The sequence below is a fragment of the Bos mutus genome, chromosome 5 (assembly GCF_027580195.1).
Source record: "Bos mutus isolate GX-2022 chromosome 5, NWIPB_WYAK_1.1, whole genome shotgun sequence".
NCBI lineage: Eukaryota > Metazoa > Chordata > Mammalia > Artiodactyla > Bovidae > Bos > Bos mutus.
This window is the reverse complement of record NC_091621.1, coordinates 91,070,370-91,090,272: the sequence shown is the minus strand read 5'-3', so window position 1 is coordinate 91,090,272 and position 19,903 is coordinate 91,070,370. Positions and strand designations below refer to the sequence as shown.

Sequence of the window (19,903 nt, the reverse complement as noted above, 5' to 3'; positions counted from 1 at the left end):
AAAAAAAAAAAAGAACTGGCTGTAGATAACACTCTTTGCAACACACCCAAGGAGCTTCCTGGGCAACTAGGAACACGTGATGCTCCTACAAGCTGCTCATGAAATTTCAGAGTTGCAAGGTTTGTACGCTCCTGTCTTGAACATTAAGACAATTTTTTTCCAAGCTAATCTGCTTTTTTGGTACTGGACTTTTTTAAAGTTGGAGTAAAGAATGGATAGAAAACACATTTGCAAATAATATTCAAAACCACCACCATATGAGAAGTTTCATTCCTTTCTTCTATGAATTCGCCTAGCCTTAAAGAACAGACATATTTTCCCTCTGAGTCTGTTGACAGTCACTGAAGTGACTAAAATACCCAGTATATCTTAGTGAAAAGCTATTTTTAAAATCACTTGATTTAGAAAACTCCAATCATGATAATTTCATGGGACTTCTTAGTACACAAATTAAAAGTTTTAAATTACTCTGCAAGAATTTGAGAGTTCAAATACTCTTAATTAGAAAATATCTGCATCAATGCATATTTAATCAGGTGTTTTTAACATCTGCCCCTGATACAAAATTATTTTGAGGGTTGTTTTGTGAGTGATGGTTCTTCTGGTCAGTAATTACGGTGAGGATGCCATGTGAGACTGGGAGTCAGAAATGTGGATCCTGGTCCCTCCTGGCTCTCCCATGCCTCACCTCTGGACTTTGAGAACGTCACTTAACTTCTCTTAGCCTGTTTCCTCATGTCCACAGATAAATAACAGTTCCCACCTCAAAGCGTTGTTCCATAGACCAAACGAAATGATGCAGGTGGAAGGGATTTTTAGTGACTCCGAGGCAATATCATATAATATTAAAATTACAAACTAAAGGTAGGAGTGGCATGGCTTAGTGAGGAAAGCGCAGATGTATTCTGGAGCAAAAAGGCATCAACTTGGCTGATTTACCAACCTTGGTTCTCTCAGTTGAGAAATGGAAGGATAAGAACTATCCCATAAGACTGATGTGAGGGTTAGAAATAATATGTAGGGCCTCTAGCAGGACAGGCCCAAGTAGGTGCTCAATAAATGGCACCCCTTTCGTATCAGAGAAAACGTTTAATTAAGCTAAGTATGCTGTGTACAAACACAACAGCTGAGCGGCGTTCTGCTTGGAACAGTACATCCATTAGCTGGGTCCCAAATAGACTCCCGCCTCGGCCAGCGCCCTGGGTTTATCCCACTTTAGACTCCAGTGGATTAAGGCTGTGCTTGCTGTATTCGCATTTCCTGCCTTCCACCACTGTTTTCTAAAACTTCCTAATGGAACCTCCGACTTAAAAAATAAAATCAATTCTACCCAATGGGGCCACTCCACGCACAGGATTTTTCCTAACTTGCTTTCACAAGATGAACTTATTCACTTTTTTGCTAGTCCTGGAGGGAGGAGGGTGGGGTCTGTGGCGCTAGGAGAAGGAAAGAGCCGAAGTGGATCTGCTGTTGTTACTGAGAATGTTCAAAGTGACCAGAATAAGCAGCCTGGGCCTCGCCTCCCCAGCTCCAGCGCCCGAGGGTCAGGAGTGTCGGAGGCGTTCGGAGCTGCAAGCAGGACAAGGGCACGAGCCCCGCCGCGCCAGGCCTGAGCAGACCCGGTCCGGCGGGCATCGGTCACTGAGCCGCCGCGAGTTAAGAGGCTTGTTGCCGGGGAAGGGCGCATGCAGGTGGGTTAGTGGTAACTCGACCATGCGGCGTGGCATTCCTGTCTGGCAAACGCGCTCAGGCAAAACAGACTCGATGCTTACAATGATCCCAGCCCAAAATGGAGTGTCTCTGACTAGCAGGGAGGAGCTGATGCCGGCCATGAGGAAGCCCACCACGGTCACGGCGATGCCCAGCGCCAGCTGCAGCAGCGCGAGCAGCAGCGGGAACCGGCAGCCGCAGCACTTCCGGGCCTCCTCCCCGCTCTCCTTGGGGGCCCCCGCGCCCCTCTTCGGCCCCATGTCGTCGGGCCCCGCGGCGTCGGCGGCTGGCGGTCCCCCTTGGCTCCGCGCGCCGCGGCCGGGCCGCTCCCTGCCCATGGCGGCTGCGGGGGCGGCAGCGGCGGGGGCGGCGCGGGGCGGGTCGCGCCGGCCCGGCTCGGCGAGTTACGGAGGCTGAACAAATATGGAAAACATTTGGAGCGACTGGCCGAGCCTCCGAAGGCCACGGGGAGCCCGCGGCGGAGGGGGAGTCGAGGGGGGTCGCCAACTGCCAACGCGCCGGGCAGGACGCAGCGCCCGCAGACTCCTGCAGGGTGGCCAGGCGCCTCCCAAACCCCGCGCTCTTTGGACAGGCTGCGTGTGCGCGCGCGTGCGTGTGTATGTGTGCGCACGTGGGGGGTGTGCGTGCATCTGCGCGTCTGTGTTTGGTGTCTGTTTTCCCCACTTCAAAGCCCAGGATTTTTTCGCTTGTGTTTTTGTTTTTGTTTTCTGAGAGGTGCAATGCAAGGTGACGAATGTTTAAATCACTTGAGTTTAATTAGTAGACAATTTAATCCAAAAGAGGCGTTACTAGGCTCCAAGCTGTGAAATCGTTTCCAGAAGTTAAATTGTTCCTTATTTTCCAACCAAGGCCTGGGCTCTTTCTTTTTAAAGTTCTGCGATCCAGCTGACAAATCAAGAAGTTTTTCCCACTGAGGTATTTGCTTTTGAAATGACTGTTTATAGAGATTCTCGGCTAATTGGGAATTCTCTCACGTGTATTTGTTTTTAAAAGCTCCTTTAATCGTTTATGCAAAGTCCCCAGCCAGTCTTTGCCAATCTCCACAACGGTGCCTAGGGGGATTATTATACACCTTGAAAGCTGAGGATTTAATAACTCTGTCCATATTTGAGATATGTTTAACTCACCTACAGTGTGCTAGAAAAGAAGGATGCCCAAGGTAGATTTGGTCCCTGCCTTAAGTCACCAAACAAATCAATAAAACCAATTATTCTTATTCCCACATAGCTCTCCTCAGTAGCACTTAGAGCAAACTTCAGTAAAACCACTAAGAAATGATCCCATCACTTTGAAGTATTTATATCTACTTTGGTATGGTCATTTTAGCGTTCAGAGAGCTTTATTAAAAACTAAGTGATGTTGCCAGGATGCTAGGATAAAGGCTCCTCCTAGATTGTTTGCTATCAGCTAATTTAAAGAAAAATCTAACTCCTTGCTTTGTCTCCAAATAAGAAACTAATTGTCATCAGCTTTTCCTTGGGCACCTTTGACGGTATTAAATATATTCTTATTTTATGAACTGCAATGTTTTCCTTATACCTTCTTTCTGGATCAGGCTTCCCAGACTGCTCAGTGCTACGTGGCAATGCAGGAGACGTGGGTTCAGTCCCTCGGTCTAGAAGATCCCCTGGAGGAGGAGATGGCAACCCACTCCAGTATTCTTGCCTGGAAAATGCCATGGACAGAGGAGCCTGAGGGGCTTCAGTCCCTGGGGTCACAAAGAGTTGGACTCGACTTAGGGACACGGGAGTCCTTCTGGATCAGTGAGAAAGATATGGTCCATGGAACAAATGCAGTAACTTAAAAAGCAGAAACCAAACTGCACATCCCAGTGCTCCACCTAGAAGCCATAGAAGCAGCACTCACTCTCACAAGAGGAGCAGTGTCAGCTCTGGCTCCCTTATGCCATTAGGATTTTTAATGAGAACAAATGAAAGCTCTTGCTACACCAAGGTACCCACGTGACTTGTGCCTGATTGAGAATAACCCAAAAGACCAAGTTTTTCTACATAAACCTAGAAAACATTTTCAGGGAACTAACTACCTGGAATTAATTATTTGTTCTTAGGGATGATCCAGCTACCAGTTGCTGCTAAGTCACTTCAGTCGTGTCCGACTTTGTGCGACCCCAGAGACGGCAGCCCACCAGGCTCCCCCGTCCCTGGCACTCTCCAGGCAAGAACACTGGAGTGGGTTGCCATTTCCTTCTCCAATGCATGAAAGTGAAAAGTGAAAGGGAAGTCGCTCAGTCGTGTCCGACTCCTAGCGACCCCATGGACTGCAGCCCACCAGGCTCCTCCATCCATGGGATTTTCCAAGCAAGAGTACTGGAGTGGGATGCCATTGCCATCTCCCCAGCTACCAGTTACTGAGTATCTATTCTGTAACAACCACATGCTGCTGCTGCTAAGTTGCTTCAGCCGTGTCCGACTTCATGCAACCGCATAGACAGCAGCCCACCAGGGTCCTCCGTCCATGGGATTTTTCAGGCTACTTTTTTTCCTGACCAGTACTCCTTACAAACACCTTGTAATTACAGTTTCTTCTTTTAACAATGAAAAAATTGAGTATCGGAGTTATTCACTAACCAGATTATTGAGTGAAACATCTAGTTAGGGATAAGTGAGGGGAACCAAATATGAACCCTTGTAGATTATCTGTTTTATTCATTATTTCCTGTAAACAAACAAGTGGGAGAACTGTTTAAATCATTTGTGATGTGAAACAATTTAATGATCATTGTTGTTTGTCGCCCAGTTGTGTCTGACTCTGCGACCCCATGGACTGCAGCACGCTAGGCCTCTCTTTCCCTCACCATCTCCCAAAGTTTGCCCAAGTTCGTTGCTTCTGTGATGCCATCCAGCCATCTTGTCCTCTGATGGGCCCTCTTCTGTCCTCAATCTTTCCCAGGATCAGGGACTTTCCCAATGAGTCAGCTGTTCATATCAGATGACCCAAATACTGGAGTCTCAGCTTCAGCATCAGTCCTTCCACTGAGTATTCAGAGTTGATTTCCCTGAAGATTGACTTGTTTGATCTCCTTGCTGTCCAAGGGACTCTCAGGAGTCCTTTAATGATCACAGGTAGTATTTTGTCTATCACAGAATTCACTATTAGCCTTGAACCTAAGAGTATTTGAGTACATTACAAAAAATATGTTGATCTACCACCATAATATATATGAGAGTTGATTGAGACCCTTATTTTTATTACTGACTTATAGCTAGATACAAGCTTTATTTGCCGACCATTCTGCTGGGTTATCAGTTAGCTAAGAATATTCTTAACCTTTTCCTCAATACCTTAAATTGGAATAGGTAAACAAAATAATAGGATATTCCTGTAGGTTGGTCTTCTGAGTTTCAGAACTAGTGTGGCTTACGGTGGCACATGAATTATTATAATGAAGGCTTACTTTTAATTGCCTAGCTGAGACAAGTTACAAGTAGCGGTGAACAACAGCCCAGATAAATTGCAATCCTTCTAGTCTGATTAAAACAGCCAACTTCAGTTTTCAGCTTCCAGTGGAGGAAGGAGGCAGTAGCGTGGGGAGCCTTACACTTGCTCAGATTCTCAACCACATTCTTGAATCTGTGTCCAATGGGGGCCTGGTCTTTGGCAATACCACAAGGGAGTAGTGATGAGGATGATATTTTCACTTCATTGATGTTACGTAGTAGAAACAAAGGAGAGGGTGAGCAAAGTTGTCAGAAGGTTAGTGGCTTCCCTGGTGGCTCAGTAGTAAAGAACACACTTCCAGTGTAGAAGACATAGATTTGATCCCTGGGTCAGGAAGATCCCCTAAAGAAGGCAATGGCAACCCACTCCAATATTCTTGCCTGGGAAATCCCATGGACAGAGTAGCCTGGCAGGGTATAATCCATAGGGTTACAAAGAGTCATGACTTAGTGACTAAACAACAGCGACAAAAGTTATAGAGAGCAATCAAGGCTAAAATGGGATCAAAGGGTCTTTAAAGACAACAACAAGAAAGCTCTTCCTTGAATGTGTCCTTCCCATGAGAAAAATCACCATTTCCAGTTCATCATATAGTTTAACAGAAATGAACAGGATTTTTTTAGTATTCATAAATTATAATGTCTCTGTTTTATAGGTTAAGCAATAACCTCTTCAGATATTTATATTACTGGGGAAAAAAGGCAAAGTAGAAAGAAATTGTCTTCAGATACTCTATTAGCTGCTTCCATTATTCAAAACTGACAGAGATTATAAATTAGAAATTGCAGGAGGGTAGGTAATATAAGGCTTGAGATTATTTTGATCCTCTGGGGAAAATAACAAAAATAAGCTTAGTATTTCTGTTTGCTGTATTTCAATATTATTTAGACATATTTATGCTTCAGGATTTCAGAACTGGGGAAAAAACTAATGTCATTATAGGAAGTCCTTAGGAAATATTAATACAACTAGAAATAATCCAAATCAAAATGATCTTAGATTCACCGAGAACAAAAAGGTTTCATAGGAGAAATTATTACATTTTCAAGATCTGTGTCAAGTTTCTTTAGTATATAATGAACTCTATTTTAAATGTTCAATTAGATTTGATTTAAAGAAGTATCAGATATTCTACCAGAGAAGGCAATGGCACCCCACTCCAGTACACCTGCCTGGAAAATCCCATGGATGGAGGAGCCTGGTAGGCTGCAGTCCATGGGATTGCTGAGGGTCCGACACGACTGAGCGACTTCACTTTCACTTTTCACTTTCATGCACTGGAGAAGGAAATGGCAACCCACTCCAATGTTCTTGCCTGGAGAATCCCAGGGACGGGGGAGCCTGGTGGGCTGCGGTCTATGGGGTCACACAGAGTCGGACACGACTGAAGTGACTTAGCAGCAGCAGCAGCAGATATTCTACAGAGAACAATTGAGAGCCCATTTATGATTCGAAGCACCGTTGACTTCTCTGTCTTATCTAAAATGACATGAGATATTGCCGATGTGTGTGTGCACACAACAAATAAAATCTAATTTTTTGTGTTTTCTTTATTTAGATATCAGTAATTCTAATGATATCTTCTGGCTCAATTTTTCTCTAAAGAATCGACCCATTTATGATCTTTGCATGGCAATTTGTGTTCTCAAGTTAAACATCATATATGCAGCGTACTCTCTGTGGTACACAGGAGTCTTATAACTTTATTATTCTAGAGAATTGATAGTGATAACTATCAATTTTTTTCTAATGTATTCCACCTCTTTATATGATGTTATTTATAATACCAAATTGTTCTATATGTAATTTTGTAAATATCTTTGTCTATACAATTTTGATGTGTCCACTGCATATAAGGCAGAAGTAACTATTTATTATAATTAAGAAATACAGGGAGAAGAATGGACAAATTGTGGTGCAATCATACCATGAATACTACTTGCTAATAAGAAGGAATGAACCACTGATACAGGCGATGACTTGAATGAATCTCACTAAGAGTTTGTTGAGTGAAAGAAACTAGACAGAGAAGACTATACATAGCATAATTCCATTTATATAAAAATTAAAAAGGCAAAATCTATGATAATTGCATTTTAAAAGTATTTGTGGAGTTGGGATGAGAGAATTGACCAGAAGGGAACAGGAGGGGATGCTCTGGGGTGCTGGAAGTCTTTTATATCCTGGTTTGGGTAGTAGTTACATGGGTGTTAACAACTGTGAAAAACTCACTGAACAACACTTAAGATCTATGCATATTATTATTTGTAATGACATCTCAATTTTTGAAATGTAATAAAAGGAGAAATATGGGAAGTGATTGTATATCCATTGGTTATTAACAATAGAAAAAGTAAAGGTTTTTTTTATCTGAATTATCTTACGAAATTCATTTTTCCCATGCCATTCTGATTCTTCTATTGCTGTATAATAAATCACTCAAAACTTAAAAACTTACTAGTTTGGAATAACAGTAGTTCTTGTGGGTTAAATATTCAAATAGGGTATAGCAGGGATCATTTGTTTTTCACATTTTCTGGGATCTCAGCTGAAAGACTTAAAGACTGGGGCCTGGAACTATTGGAAGTATTGACTGAGGCAGAAAGACTTATTTTCCAGGTGGCTCCTTCATCTGGCTACAGGTTGGCTCCTTTCCATGAGGCCTCTCCCTGCATTGGCCATTCCACTGGGTTGGTTGAGTGTCCTCAAAACATGGTGGCTGACTTCAACAAGAACAAGAGATTCAGAGATTGAAAGAACAAGACAAAAGCTATCCTTTTTATGGCGCAGCCTCAGAAGTCACTTAGCAACAATCAAGCCACTTTCTCTTCTTTAAAAGGGATTCATTCAATCCAGATCACATATAAGGGGAAAAGAATTAAGATCTGTCTATTCAAAGAAAGAGCAGTAAAGAATTAGAGTATTAATAATGAGAACCCACTGTATAGCACAGGGACCTCTACTCAGTGCTCTGTGGTGACCTAAATGGGAAGGAAATCCAAAAGAGAGGGGATACATGTATGTGGGCTTTCCAGATGGTGCTAGTGGTAAAGAACCAGTCTGCCAATGCAGGGGACATAAGAGAGGTGAGTTCAGTCCCTGGGTCAGACAGATCTGGAGGAGGGCATGGCAACCCATATTCTTGCCTGGAGAATCCGATGGACAGTCCATAGGGCCGCAAAGAGTCAGATACGACTGAAGCGACTTAACACATACACGTGAAGGGGAAGAAAGAGGAAAAGCTGTAGCAAAGGGGATAATTTAAAGTTGAGGAAAAGTCTGCCTCTCTTTTTATCGACAATTGATCAGATAAGTTCCTTGAGGTGGGAGAATTAGTCAAAAGGAAAGTCCCTTCACAGGCTGAGATAGAAGGAAAGAATGTAAGATTAGATAAAACACAGGTTAGTGAGCAGGTGTGGGAGGAAGGCGGTTGATGGAATTTCTATCTTCTGGCCTTGTCTAGAATATTCAGACAATGAATGTAGTCTCAATATTCTTCTAAATGATACAGAGCAATTCTACTTCCAAAGCCATCCCATAGCACATTTTACTGCTGTATCTCATGGATAAGTTCTAATGAAACTACATTATTTTCTGAAATATTCCTCTGAAAGAACAAAACCCATCGTTTTCTATAAAGTACAATAATAATGATGTCTGGGATGTATATACATATATAGATATATACACACACATACTTACATATATTTTATAGGTTGCAAAGTACTCAAATGATTACTCTAAATCTAACCAAAACCCTATGAAGTTGAAATTTCTTCAGGGGTTTAGTGACTTGTTCAAGGCTACATTTTTTAAACCATTCTTAAAAATTATAATTACAATGTTTACAATGTTGTGTTAGTTTCAGGTGTGCAGCAAAGTGATTCATACATATACAGTATTTTTGCAGATTCTTTTCCATTAAAGATTATTACAGGATATTGAATATAGTTCCCTGTGCTATAGAGTAGGTCCTTGCTGTTTGTTTTATATATAGTAGTGTATATATAGATATACACTTCCCAGATAGCTCAGCTGGTAAAGAATCCTCCTGCAATTTGTGAGACCCCAGTTCGATCCCTGGGACAGGAAGTTCCCCTGGAGAAAGGATAGACTACCCACTCCAGTATTCTTGGGTGTCCCTGGTGTCTCAGATGGTAAAGAATCTACCTGCAATGAGGGTGACCTGGGTTTGATCCTTAGGTCAGGAAGATCCCCTGGAGGAGCGCATGGCAACCCACTCCAGTATTCTTGCCTAGAGAATCCCCATGGACAGGGGAGTCTGGCAGGATACAGTCCATGGGATCGCAAAGAGTTGGACATGACTGAGCAACTAAACACAGCACAGTGTGTATATGTTAATCCCAAACTCCTAATTTATCTCCCCCAACTCTTGCTATCCCCTTTGAAGGCTACAAGTCCTAAGCGCCAACTCCACTGCTCTTGCCACTTATATTGTAGCTGAATGACATGGAATTTTTTTCAGCTTTATTGAGATTTGATTGGTACACAAAAAAATTGAACAAAATTACTGTATATATCTTGATGGATTTTTATTGTTTTTATTGAGAAATGGCATTAATACATTGCACACACAGGCAGTCATGCATGGGAAAGGCAAATGTGTGCTAACATATATGTTAAATATGCTCACATATATGTTAAACATATATATTTAGGGCTATGCTCTCAATTCTACTGTGTGAGTTTTCCCACCAAGCAATTCTCCAATACCAGTTGGCTGTCCCACAATTCAACTCAGTTCTGACACTGTCTACCCAGGTACACCATCAGAGTCTACAGGTTAGGGTGGTCCCACAAGACTGCTCCCACTTCATATGCAAATTGAAAGTACAGATGGTAATCTGTACTCCTGACCCACTGATGATAAATCAGAGGTTTCCACAACTCCTTCCTTGGGGTCCATGAATTTAGAACTCAGGAAACGAGTTTACTCACTAAATTCCCTGTTTATTACAAAGGATATTAACAGACACAAATCAATAACCAGATGAAGAGATACAGCGTCAGGTTCCTAACAAAGGAGCTTCTGTCCACCTGGAGTTGGGGCCATTCAGTGTGGTACATGGAAGTGTTCTGGTTCACCAACCTGGAAGCTCTCCCAATTCTTTTCTTTTCTGTTTGATTTTTTATGGAGTCTTCCATCAGGAAAGCCCCAGAGACATAGGCCTGATTGATTAAATCAGTGGCTGGTGGCTCAGACAGCATAGAATCCTCCTGCAATGTGGGAGACCTGGGTTTGATTCCTGGGTTGGGGAGTCCCTGGAGGAGGGCATGGCAACCCACTCCAGTATTCTTGCCTGAAGAATACCCATGGACAGAGGAGCCTGGTGGGCTATAGTCCATGGGGATGCAAAGAGTCAGACAAGACTGAGTGACTAAGCACATTGGTGATTGGTTCAACCTCCATGGTGGGAGGGGGTGGTGGAGGGGGCAGGGCCGTCTTCCCTGGGGATCTTGGGATCGGGACTGAGATTCCAACCCTCTAATCACATGGCTGTGAAAGCTGATGCTGTGAAAGTGCTGCACTCAATATGTCAGCAAATTTGGAAAACTCAGCAGTGGCCACAGGACTGGAAAAGGTCAGTTTTCATTCCAATCCCAAAGAAATGCTATGCCAAATATGTTCAAACTATGGCAAAATTGCACTCATCTCACACGCTAGCAAAGTAATGCTCAAAATTCTCCAAGCCAGGCTTCAACAATAAGTGAACAGTGAACTTCCAGATGTTCAAGCTGGGTTTAGAAAAAGCAGAGGAACCAGAGATCAAATTGCTAACATCCGTTGGATCATCAAAAAAGCAAAAGAGTTCCAGAAAAACATCTACTTCTGTTTTGCTGACTATGCCAAAGCCTTTGACTGTGTAGATCACAACAAACTGTGGAAAATTCTGAAAGAGATGGGAATACCAGACCACTTGATCTGCCACTTGAGAAATCTGTATGCAGGTCAAGAAGCAACAGTTAGAACTGGACATGGAACAACAGACTGGTTCCAAATTTGGAAAGGAATACATCAAAGCTGTATATTGTCACTCTGCTTATTTAACTTATATGCAGAGTACATCATGCGAAATGCTGGGTTGGATGAAACACAAGCAGGAATCAAGATTGCTGGGAGAAATATCAATAACCTCCGATATGCAGATGACACCACCCTTATGGCAGAAAGTGAAGACGAACTAAAAAGCCTCTTGATGAAAGTGAAAGTGGAGAGTGAAAAAGTTGGCTTAAAGCTCAACATTCAGAAAACTAAGATCATGGCATCTGGTTCCATCACTTCATGGCAAATAGATGGGGAAACAATGGAAACAGTGAGAGGCTTCATTTTTGAGGGCTCCAAAATCACTGCAGATGGTGATTGCAGCCATAAAATTAAAAGATGTTTGCTCCTTGGAAGGAAACTTATGACCAACCTAGACAGCATATTAAAAAGCCGAGACATTACTTTACCAACAAAGGTCCATCTAGTCAAAGCTATGGTTTTACCAATAGTCATGTATGGATGGGAGAGTTGGACTATGAAGAAAGACGAGTGTCAAAGAATTGATGCTTTTGAACTGTGGTGTTGGAGAAGACTCCTGAGAGTCCCTTGGACTGCAAGGAGATCCAACAAATCCCTCCTAAAGGAAATCAGTCCTGAATATTCATTGGAAGGACTGATGCTGAAACTGAAACTCCAATCCTTTGGCCACCTGATGCAAAGAACTGACTCATTTGAAAAGACCCTGATGCTGGGAAATATTGAAGGTGGGAGGAGAAGGGGACAATAGAGGATGAGATGATTGGATGGCATCACCAATTCAATGGACATGAGTTTGAGTAAGCTCCAGGAGTGGGTGATGGACAGGCAGGCCTGCAGCTGTGCTGCAGTCCATGGGGTCGCAGAGAGTCAGACAGGACTTAGCGACTGAACTGAACTGAACTGAATCATGTGACTGGTTCTCCTGGTAACCAGCCCACACCTTTAGGTGTGTTCCAAAAGTCGTCTCATTAACATAACAGAACACAACTTTGTAGCTTTTTCACTTAGGAAATTCCAGGGATTTTAGGAGCTCTGTGCCAGAAACAGTGATGAAGACAAAATATATATCTTTTGTTATAAATCACAAGATCATAAGTGCTTTGTGCATAGATATTCCTACCAGGTCCCAGGGTAGTAAGAACAGAAGTGGTGTAGAGTCTGTACCATAAACATGGTGTGGGCAGATATCTTGGTTTTTAGTCTCTATTGTTTCCACAGTACCCAGCTCAGTGCCAAGAACACTGTATGGTTTTAATAAATATTTATAGATCCTAAATAGTCATACAATTTACACACAAGATTCATCTTGATTCAGATATTTTATATATATAAAATATATCTTTAAAATCCTTGAACTGCATATTTTGTCCATTTTTCTTTTTCTTTTAAGAGTTGTCTTTAAGAATAACTCAACCAAGACAGTTTGGTTGAATTCTAATCAGGTTTTCGAAATAATAACATTAAAAACACCATGAAGTCATTTTAAATATCCTATGTGTTATAAACAAACCATATGATTTTCACTTTGACTGCTAATCTTCCTCTTTAGAGTAACTGAGTCACTGTCTGACTTTAAGCCAGACTGACATCCTTTCTCATTTTTATAATATGCAGAGTTCCATAGACTTTACAACTCCCTGCATTTGGTTCTATACGCAGTCATCACTCTCTCTAAGGACATTTTTGGCCCTAAGACAACCCTTTGTAGTCTGTTCTTTTCCCCCTACCATTCCTCTTTGAATTCTCTCTCATATTTATGTGGCAGTGAGTGCAAACACTGGACTCAGACAGCCTGAGTTCCAACTGAGGCTCTAATTCTTACCAGCTGCGTTCCTTCACCTCTCTAGGCCTCGATTTCCTATCTACGAAATGTGAATATTAAAAGTACTTACCTCATTTATACTATGTAGTGTAAATATAATAGTTCATGCAAACACAGAGGACGTTTCCTGACACAGATAACTAATCAGCAGGTGTTAGCTGTTATCCTAGCCCCGCTCTCTCTTCTAATTCACTTTCCTTCCTCTGCATTATCTTCCTTTGCTCCTTGGTAAGTCTGTCTTTGTTTCTCCTGCTACACTCCCCACAGAATGTTTAACTCTCCCCATTGTTCTCTTATACTCAGTATCTGATAACACTGAAATTTCAACTTTTGAATTAGAGATTTGCTTCACAATGTAATTTTATTTTTCCTCATCACCACACTCTCTACTCAGTCCCTTTTCCAGAATGACCTCTAGAGAAAGATGAGCCATCCTCCTTTCTTCTAGTGTTCTATTTCTTTAGAGTGCCCCCTCATCTGAGCTTTGACCCCACCCCCTGCTTCAGGGAAGTGTATGTGGTCAGTTGCTAAGTCCCATCCAACTCTTTTGTGACCCCATGGACTGAAACCCACCAGGCTCCTCTGTCCATGGGATTCTCCGGGCAAGAATACTGCAGTGGGTTGCCATTTCATCTTCCAGTGAGACCTTCCCAACTCGTCTCCTGTATTGGCAAGTGGATTCTTTACCACTGAGCCACCTGGGAAGCCTTTCAGAGAAGTGACCAAACTGAAATACTGTCTGTCATCCACCCCAGCCGATCAGAAAAGGATTGCCATTTTATTTATAATCTTTTGCTATGCCCTTTGTGAAGGTAACATAAAAATAAATAGGAAATTCTCACTTGATTTCTCCAAATGAGTTCAGATTATTTCACAGAATTACTGATACTGCTGATACTTCAAAAACAAAGTTTTGATCATCTCACATTAAGCTAGATTAGTGAAATCTTGACAGAAAGTTCACATTTCTCAAGTGTTATATTCCCTAAAAGAGCATACATGGTATAGTATTTGTCAATGATTTTGGCCTAATATCTGTCTTTATGTTGGGGAATGACTCCTTACACATGCCAACTGCTGCCCACCCCATGATCACAAGAGTGGGCCTTTGGACATGGTCTGGCCAATTGTAGTACCCCTGCCCCCTGCCCTGTAGCTAAAGGCCAAGGACATGAAGGACTAATTCAGTGCATGATTAATCAGAATTCTCCGACTGACATGAGATAAGGATGCTGGGATGGGGTGTGGTCCTCTCCTCTTTCAGAAGGAAGGCTGCCAGTTGTCGGGTTTCTTTCTCATAACCTGGAGGGGTTATTCCTGTGATAGGTGAGAATAAGGCCAATGAGCAAAGAGGAACAGAGGCTAGAGGAGCCCAAAAGATTGGGGGGTTTATGGAGGAGGTGAAGAGTAGAGAGGTTTTTTGACATTTGAGCCTCAGAAAACAACTGTACCTAAAACAGCTCATTGATGTTCTGACATCCCAAGGCAGGAGGTGGTCTTGCTCACACTGCACCATCACTCTTGACCTGCACAAGGGGCTCTATCAGTATTTGCTGAATGGTTAAATAAGTAAACAAGAAAACAAATATTCCTTTTGCTTAATTATTTTTATCCCTCGAAACTGAAGGTACCCTAAATAATGCACCCGCCCAGGTGAATCTCAGTTCTGCTGTGAGCATCCTCGCCTCAGCAACACAGGAGTAACAAGTGAGCAGTAAGTTCATTTCCAAAGACAGGAATGTTAAAATATCGGGGTGGGGTTTTCTCTGTCAAATTATATCAGAAGATACAAATTATATCTGAAGATATGAAGCCTTTGTAGGGCAGGGTAGATATTTTATTAAGTGTCTATTTACAATATGTTTGCAATGTGGCAGATAAGGAAATGCCAAGTGCTATTTTATAATCTATACCACTTTCATCTTAGGTGTATTTGTATGAGTATTATGCTCAACTAGCTAATTATACTTGGAATTTTTGTTGCTCTTTTATTAGCCTAAATCATAAAATTAAGTACTAGGTTAACAGATACTTGAATGCACTGCTTTTAAGCCAGAGGTGTTGGTGGGAATCACCTATAGAATACTAAAGACATGTTTTTGATTTGAATGTCTGATTTAGTTATATTTTAGGTGGAGTCTAGGTAGTTAGTCCATTTGGGTTGCACCTGATCCCTGGGTCAGGAAGACCCCCTGGAGGAGGAAATGGAAAACCACTCCAATATTCTTGCCTGGAAAATCCCATGGACAGAGGAGCCTGGTGGGAAACAGCCCGTGGGGTCGCAAAGAGTCAGACACAACTGAGTATGCATGCTTGTGATGAAGTACCACTCTGAAAACCTGCCCAGAACACACTCCAAGCTAACTCAACACTCTAGCCATCACCTAAGGCAATAAGAAACATTCCTTTTTCAAAGATCAACTGTAACTTTATAATTTTATTTCTTCTTGGTACTTCTTTCTCAAGAGTGAGCAATGTACAATGTTCTTTATTGAGTTCATTCAGTAAACATTTATTGACTGCTTAATATGGCCAAGTAAGCCAGTAGGCACTGATGGTAAAAAGGCAGCAGGTTCCTGCTCAGGAGCTCACATTCAACTGGAGGGAGACAAACACATAAATAGGGAAGCGCAATAAAGTGTTACACGTGCATGGACAGACGTGTGTGTAAGGTACAGCAAGGCATAAGGGCACAGTGACTCTACCAGAGTGCATCACAATCTAAGGCACACAGCCGGTGTACCTGGGAAATGTGTGGCAGAGCAGAGGGATCATTCAACCTTGGGGATTTTTATCCATGGGTTGATGCTTGGATGTGAGATGTTGGACCTACTGGTTCAAACTTACGCATCATGGCACCCAGTGAACAACTCCTGCCTTATGCCTGGTCCTTGAAGACAAACCTTCCAAGTTTCAGTTTGGTGGTCCTCTACTTCAGAATAGTGAAGATATAATCAGACCAGAACACAGTGGGCGGAGCTGATTGATTCAATGTGTGCGTGCATGCTAAGTCGTTTCAGTTGTGTCTGACGTTTTGTGCCAGGCTCCTCTGTCCATGGGATTCTCCAGGCAAGAATACTGGAGTGGGTAGCCATTCCCTTCTCCGGGGATCTTCCTGACCCAAGGATTGAACCCAGGTCTCCTATGTCTCCTGCTTTGGCAAACAGGTTATTTACCACTAGTGCCACCTGGGAAGCCCCTCAACCATATGGCTGGGCCCTCGGAGGACAGCCCTCTCTCAGCTCTCCTGAGTACTGAAGAACCAAAGTCTTGCTGGAGTTCATGAACCCCATGCCTGTCAATCATTTGCAACTTTCTTCAGCATCTGTTTTTCACTTAATCATAGTTTTTTATGCCTAAGTCATCTGTACTAAACATGTAATACATCATGCAGGTTTTGGGAAGGGGCATTGTTTTCAATATCATGCATTATTTTTTTTTCTGTTCCTAAAAGCCTAAACAATACATATTTTAAATCAAAATAATCTTCTTGTGCATCTTGTTTAGAGAGAGCTGAGAAAGCATGTGAAATGCTTATTGAAGGAAGCTGCTTGAAGTTTAATAAGAATGAAACTAGCACCTAGAAAAAAATTCATCAAGATGCTCAAAGTTGTTGCTTGGGGACAGTGGGACATGCATGATTTTTTCCTCTTCTTCCTATTTTTCTATTGTTCATGAATGGGCACATTATATTGTGATGTAACCAAAATAAAACACAAACCAAACCAAACACCCCCTTATACCCTTAGTTTTTAAAAGAAACTCACTTCAGAAGAGATTGAGTCTTACATTTATTTTAGAGTCACCTAAATAATGGAGAATTAGGTACAGAACAGATGCTCAGTTAAAAAGATATTACACTTGGTAGATAAAGAAATTCTCTCTGGATTGAATCTTCATATATTAATTGAATTTAGTTTCAATAATGAGATTCTGTCAAGGTTATATGTTTAATAGAAAAGATAGGTATAATATAATAAGATAAAAGCAAAAATTTCTGAAAGTATGAGGGATTATAGTAAGCCAATGGTTCTTATCCTTGACTGTGTATCAGAATCACTCATAATATTCTTTTTAAATGTTTGTGACCAAGACCTTCCTCTGCTACTGCTGCTGCTGCTGCTAAGTCGAGTTAGTCGTGTCTGACTCTGTGCGACCCCATAGACGGCAGCCCACCAGGTTCCCCTGTCCCTGGGATTCTCCAGGCAAGAACACTGGAGTAGGTTGCCATTTCCTTCTGTAGACCTTCCTCTAGAGATTCTAATTCAGGAAGTGGGTTGACATACAGCATCTGCACTTTTCAGAGGTTCCATAGATAATCTTGATGGATAGCTGGGGTTGTAAGCCATTATCCCAAATGAAATTCATCAATCAATCCAGGCACCAACTAATGCATCTCAAATGACCTGGGTCCTCCAACTTTGTCAATGAAAAGAAGGTAAACTTTTACTTAGTAAAGCTCTAATTGCTCAAACATTTGGAACTTTTCTTTGGGAAATTTAGTAAAAAGATGATTGAAGAGCCAACCAATAATCATCCTTATTACTTAAGGCTTGTGTAAATGTAGCCTGCTAATTTTATTCTATTAAAGATTGATTGCTAATTTGGGACAGAAATGTAAAGTCAGGTAATCACCTTATCTCTCCATTCCCATTATCTGCTCCACATAGTGAATGCTGGGTTAGCTTCTATTGAATGAAGTGAGTGAGTGAGTGAGTGAAATGAATGATTCTGCTTCCTCATTTTCACTGAGGGCCTCAGGTTAGCTGTGCCGTTTGCCCATGGACTCACTACTAGTCGATGGCAGTGCTGTGTCTCAAAATCAGAAGGGCACATTCTCAGTGCTCCATTCCCCTCAACCAGCCACATGCTTTACTCATCTCCAACAAGTGTTGATTGTCCCAAAAGATTAATCCATCCTTCCAAAATACTGTTAGCTTCCATAGAGAGTATTTAAAATAATGTGCCACACAGAGCTTAAATGCAATTCTACAACCTTAATTTAAAAAACTACTTACAGCAACAATAACACCATGTGAGTGGAACACCTTCCAAAGTGACTACTGTGAAAGAAATAAGTTGATCTCTACCTATAAATTCTGGTTTCTTAAAACTCAGTCTTTGATTTCTAAGTTGCACACTGTATCTTTCACTTATAAGTGTTCCAATGAGGGGCATCAATGTGCCAGGTTTAGCTACTGATTTCCATCAGGCCAGTATCTCACTGGACAAATTTGGCTCAGATCACCCTACAAATAATAATAATAAAAAGATAGCTAAACTTTGATCTGTGATTAATGGGCATCTCTGTTTTCACAACTATACAGTTTTAGATATGGTTGCCAGATTGCCTACCTAATTGCCTTGTGTAAACTGTCCTGTTGAATCCAGAGAAACTAGTTTTTTTTTTTTTTAATGGATTCTCACCACACCCCTTTTATAAGCCACCTTTGGGGGAAAAATTATAAGAAAAATGTATCACAAGAAGGCTACCATTGTTTTCCAATCTCCCTTCATCAATAAGAAAGTTGGAGTAGGACTTTGGTCTTAAATAATAACTTTTGTTTAACAACATAATTTTTGCTGTGATCATTTCTTCAAATAGAAGATAACACAGAATTTGGATAAACAAAGAAATGGATAAAATGCCTCAACTATACCGAGAACAGCTTCTTGAGATACAAAGGGAGAAATGAGTATTAAACTCTAGGAAAAGAAAAAGATTTTCACAGATACCATAGTTTTGTACTGATGTGACCAAAATGAGAGAGAAAAAAAAGTGTGTGTATGTTTAGTAAGGTCCAACTTTTTGTGAGCCTATGGACTGTAGCCCTCCTGGCTCCTCTGTCCATGGGATTCTCCAGGCAAGAATACTGGAGTGGGCTGCCATTTCCTACTCTAGGGGATCTTCTCAACCCAGGGATCGAACCCACATCTCTTGCATCTCCTGCACTTGTAGGTAGATTCTTTTAAAACTGTACCACCTGGGAAGCCCAAGAAAGAAAATAGATCCCTTTTAAGCAAAAGTAAAACTTGTATGAGATTCTGCGCAGTGTAAGAGAACCATTCTGGTTTTGTTAAGCCTGCTTCTCATTCTCAAACAGTATCTTCTCTGGAGCACAGCCAAACCAGCAAGGATTATGGAGGGTGTATCAGTGCAAACATCTGAATGAACTGGCAGACAATAGGGCTTCATTCTCCCTTGTTGTTGTTGTTTAGTCACTAAGCCATGTCTGACTCTTTTGGGATCACATGGACTAAAGCTCACCAGCTTCCTTGTCATGGAATTGACATGGGATTTCCCAGGCAAGAATACTGGAGTGGGTTGTGATTTCCTTCTCCAGGGATCTTCCTGACCCAGGTATAGAACCTGGGTCCCCTGCATTGCAGGCAGATTCTTTACTGCTGAGCCACTGGGGCAAACCTATTTCCCCCTTAGATAATTTTAATTCTTCTATCCAGACCTATAAATTCTGCTGCAAATCCTTCCACTTTTATTCTTGCCCTCAGGATGCTCTATGCGTGCAAACAATCCTTGATAGATGTTTAGCTTAGAGTTGAACTCAGCATTTGAGTCCCTTACTTGTGTGAGATGCTGTATGATTAGGAGAAAATGAAAAGACAAAAAAAAAAAAAAAATCAAATTTCCTCCCCATTCCTCTGAAAAGATCTCAAGCACCTTTCAAGTTTTCTTGTATCTTAAAGTAATGCTTCTTTTACCCTGGAATATCTCTCTGGACTCAAATTGTTTTGTTATTAAACCATGAACTCGAAAGTTAAATTTCAGATTTGGGAAAAATATGCTATTGTGTTCAGAACACCCAGGGGACAGTTAAATGGGAGAA

General features: G+C 41.7%; 1 protein-coding gene across 1 annotated transcript in view; it reads right to left on the bottom strand.

Annotated features, from left to right (window-relative positions):
• The window catches only part of SSPN (sarcospan), a 48,220-nt gene extending 46,006 nt beyond the window's left edge, over nt 1-2,214 (bottom strand). Inside the window, exon 1 of the mRNA XM_005902444.2 lies at nt 1,773-2,214. Within this exon, the coding sequence (XP_005902506.2) occupies nt 1,773-2,048 (276 nt within the window). The 5' untranslated portion in view covers nt 2,049-2,214. The remainder of the gene's footprint in view (nt 1-1,772) is intronic.
• Nucleotides 2,215-19,903: the final 17,689 nt, after the last annotated feature.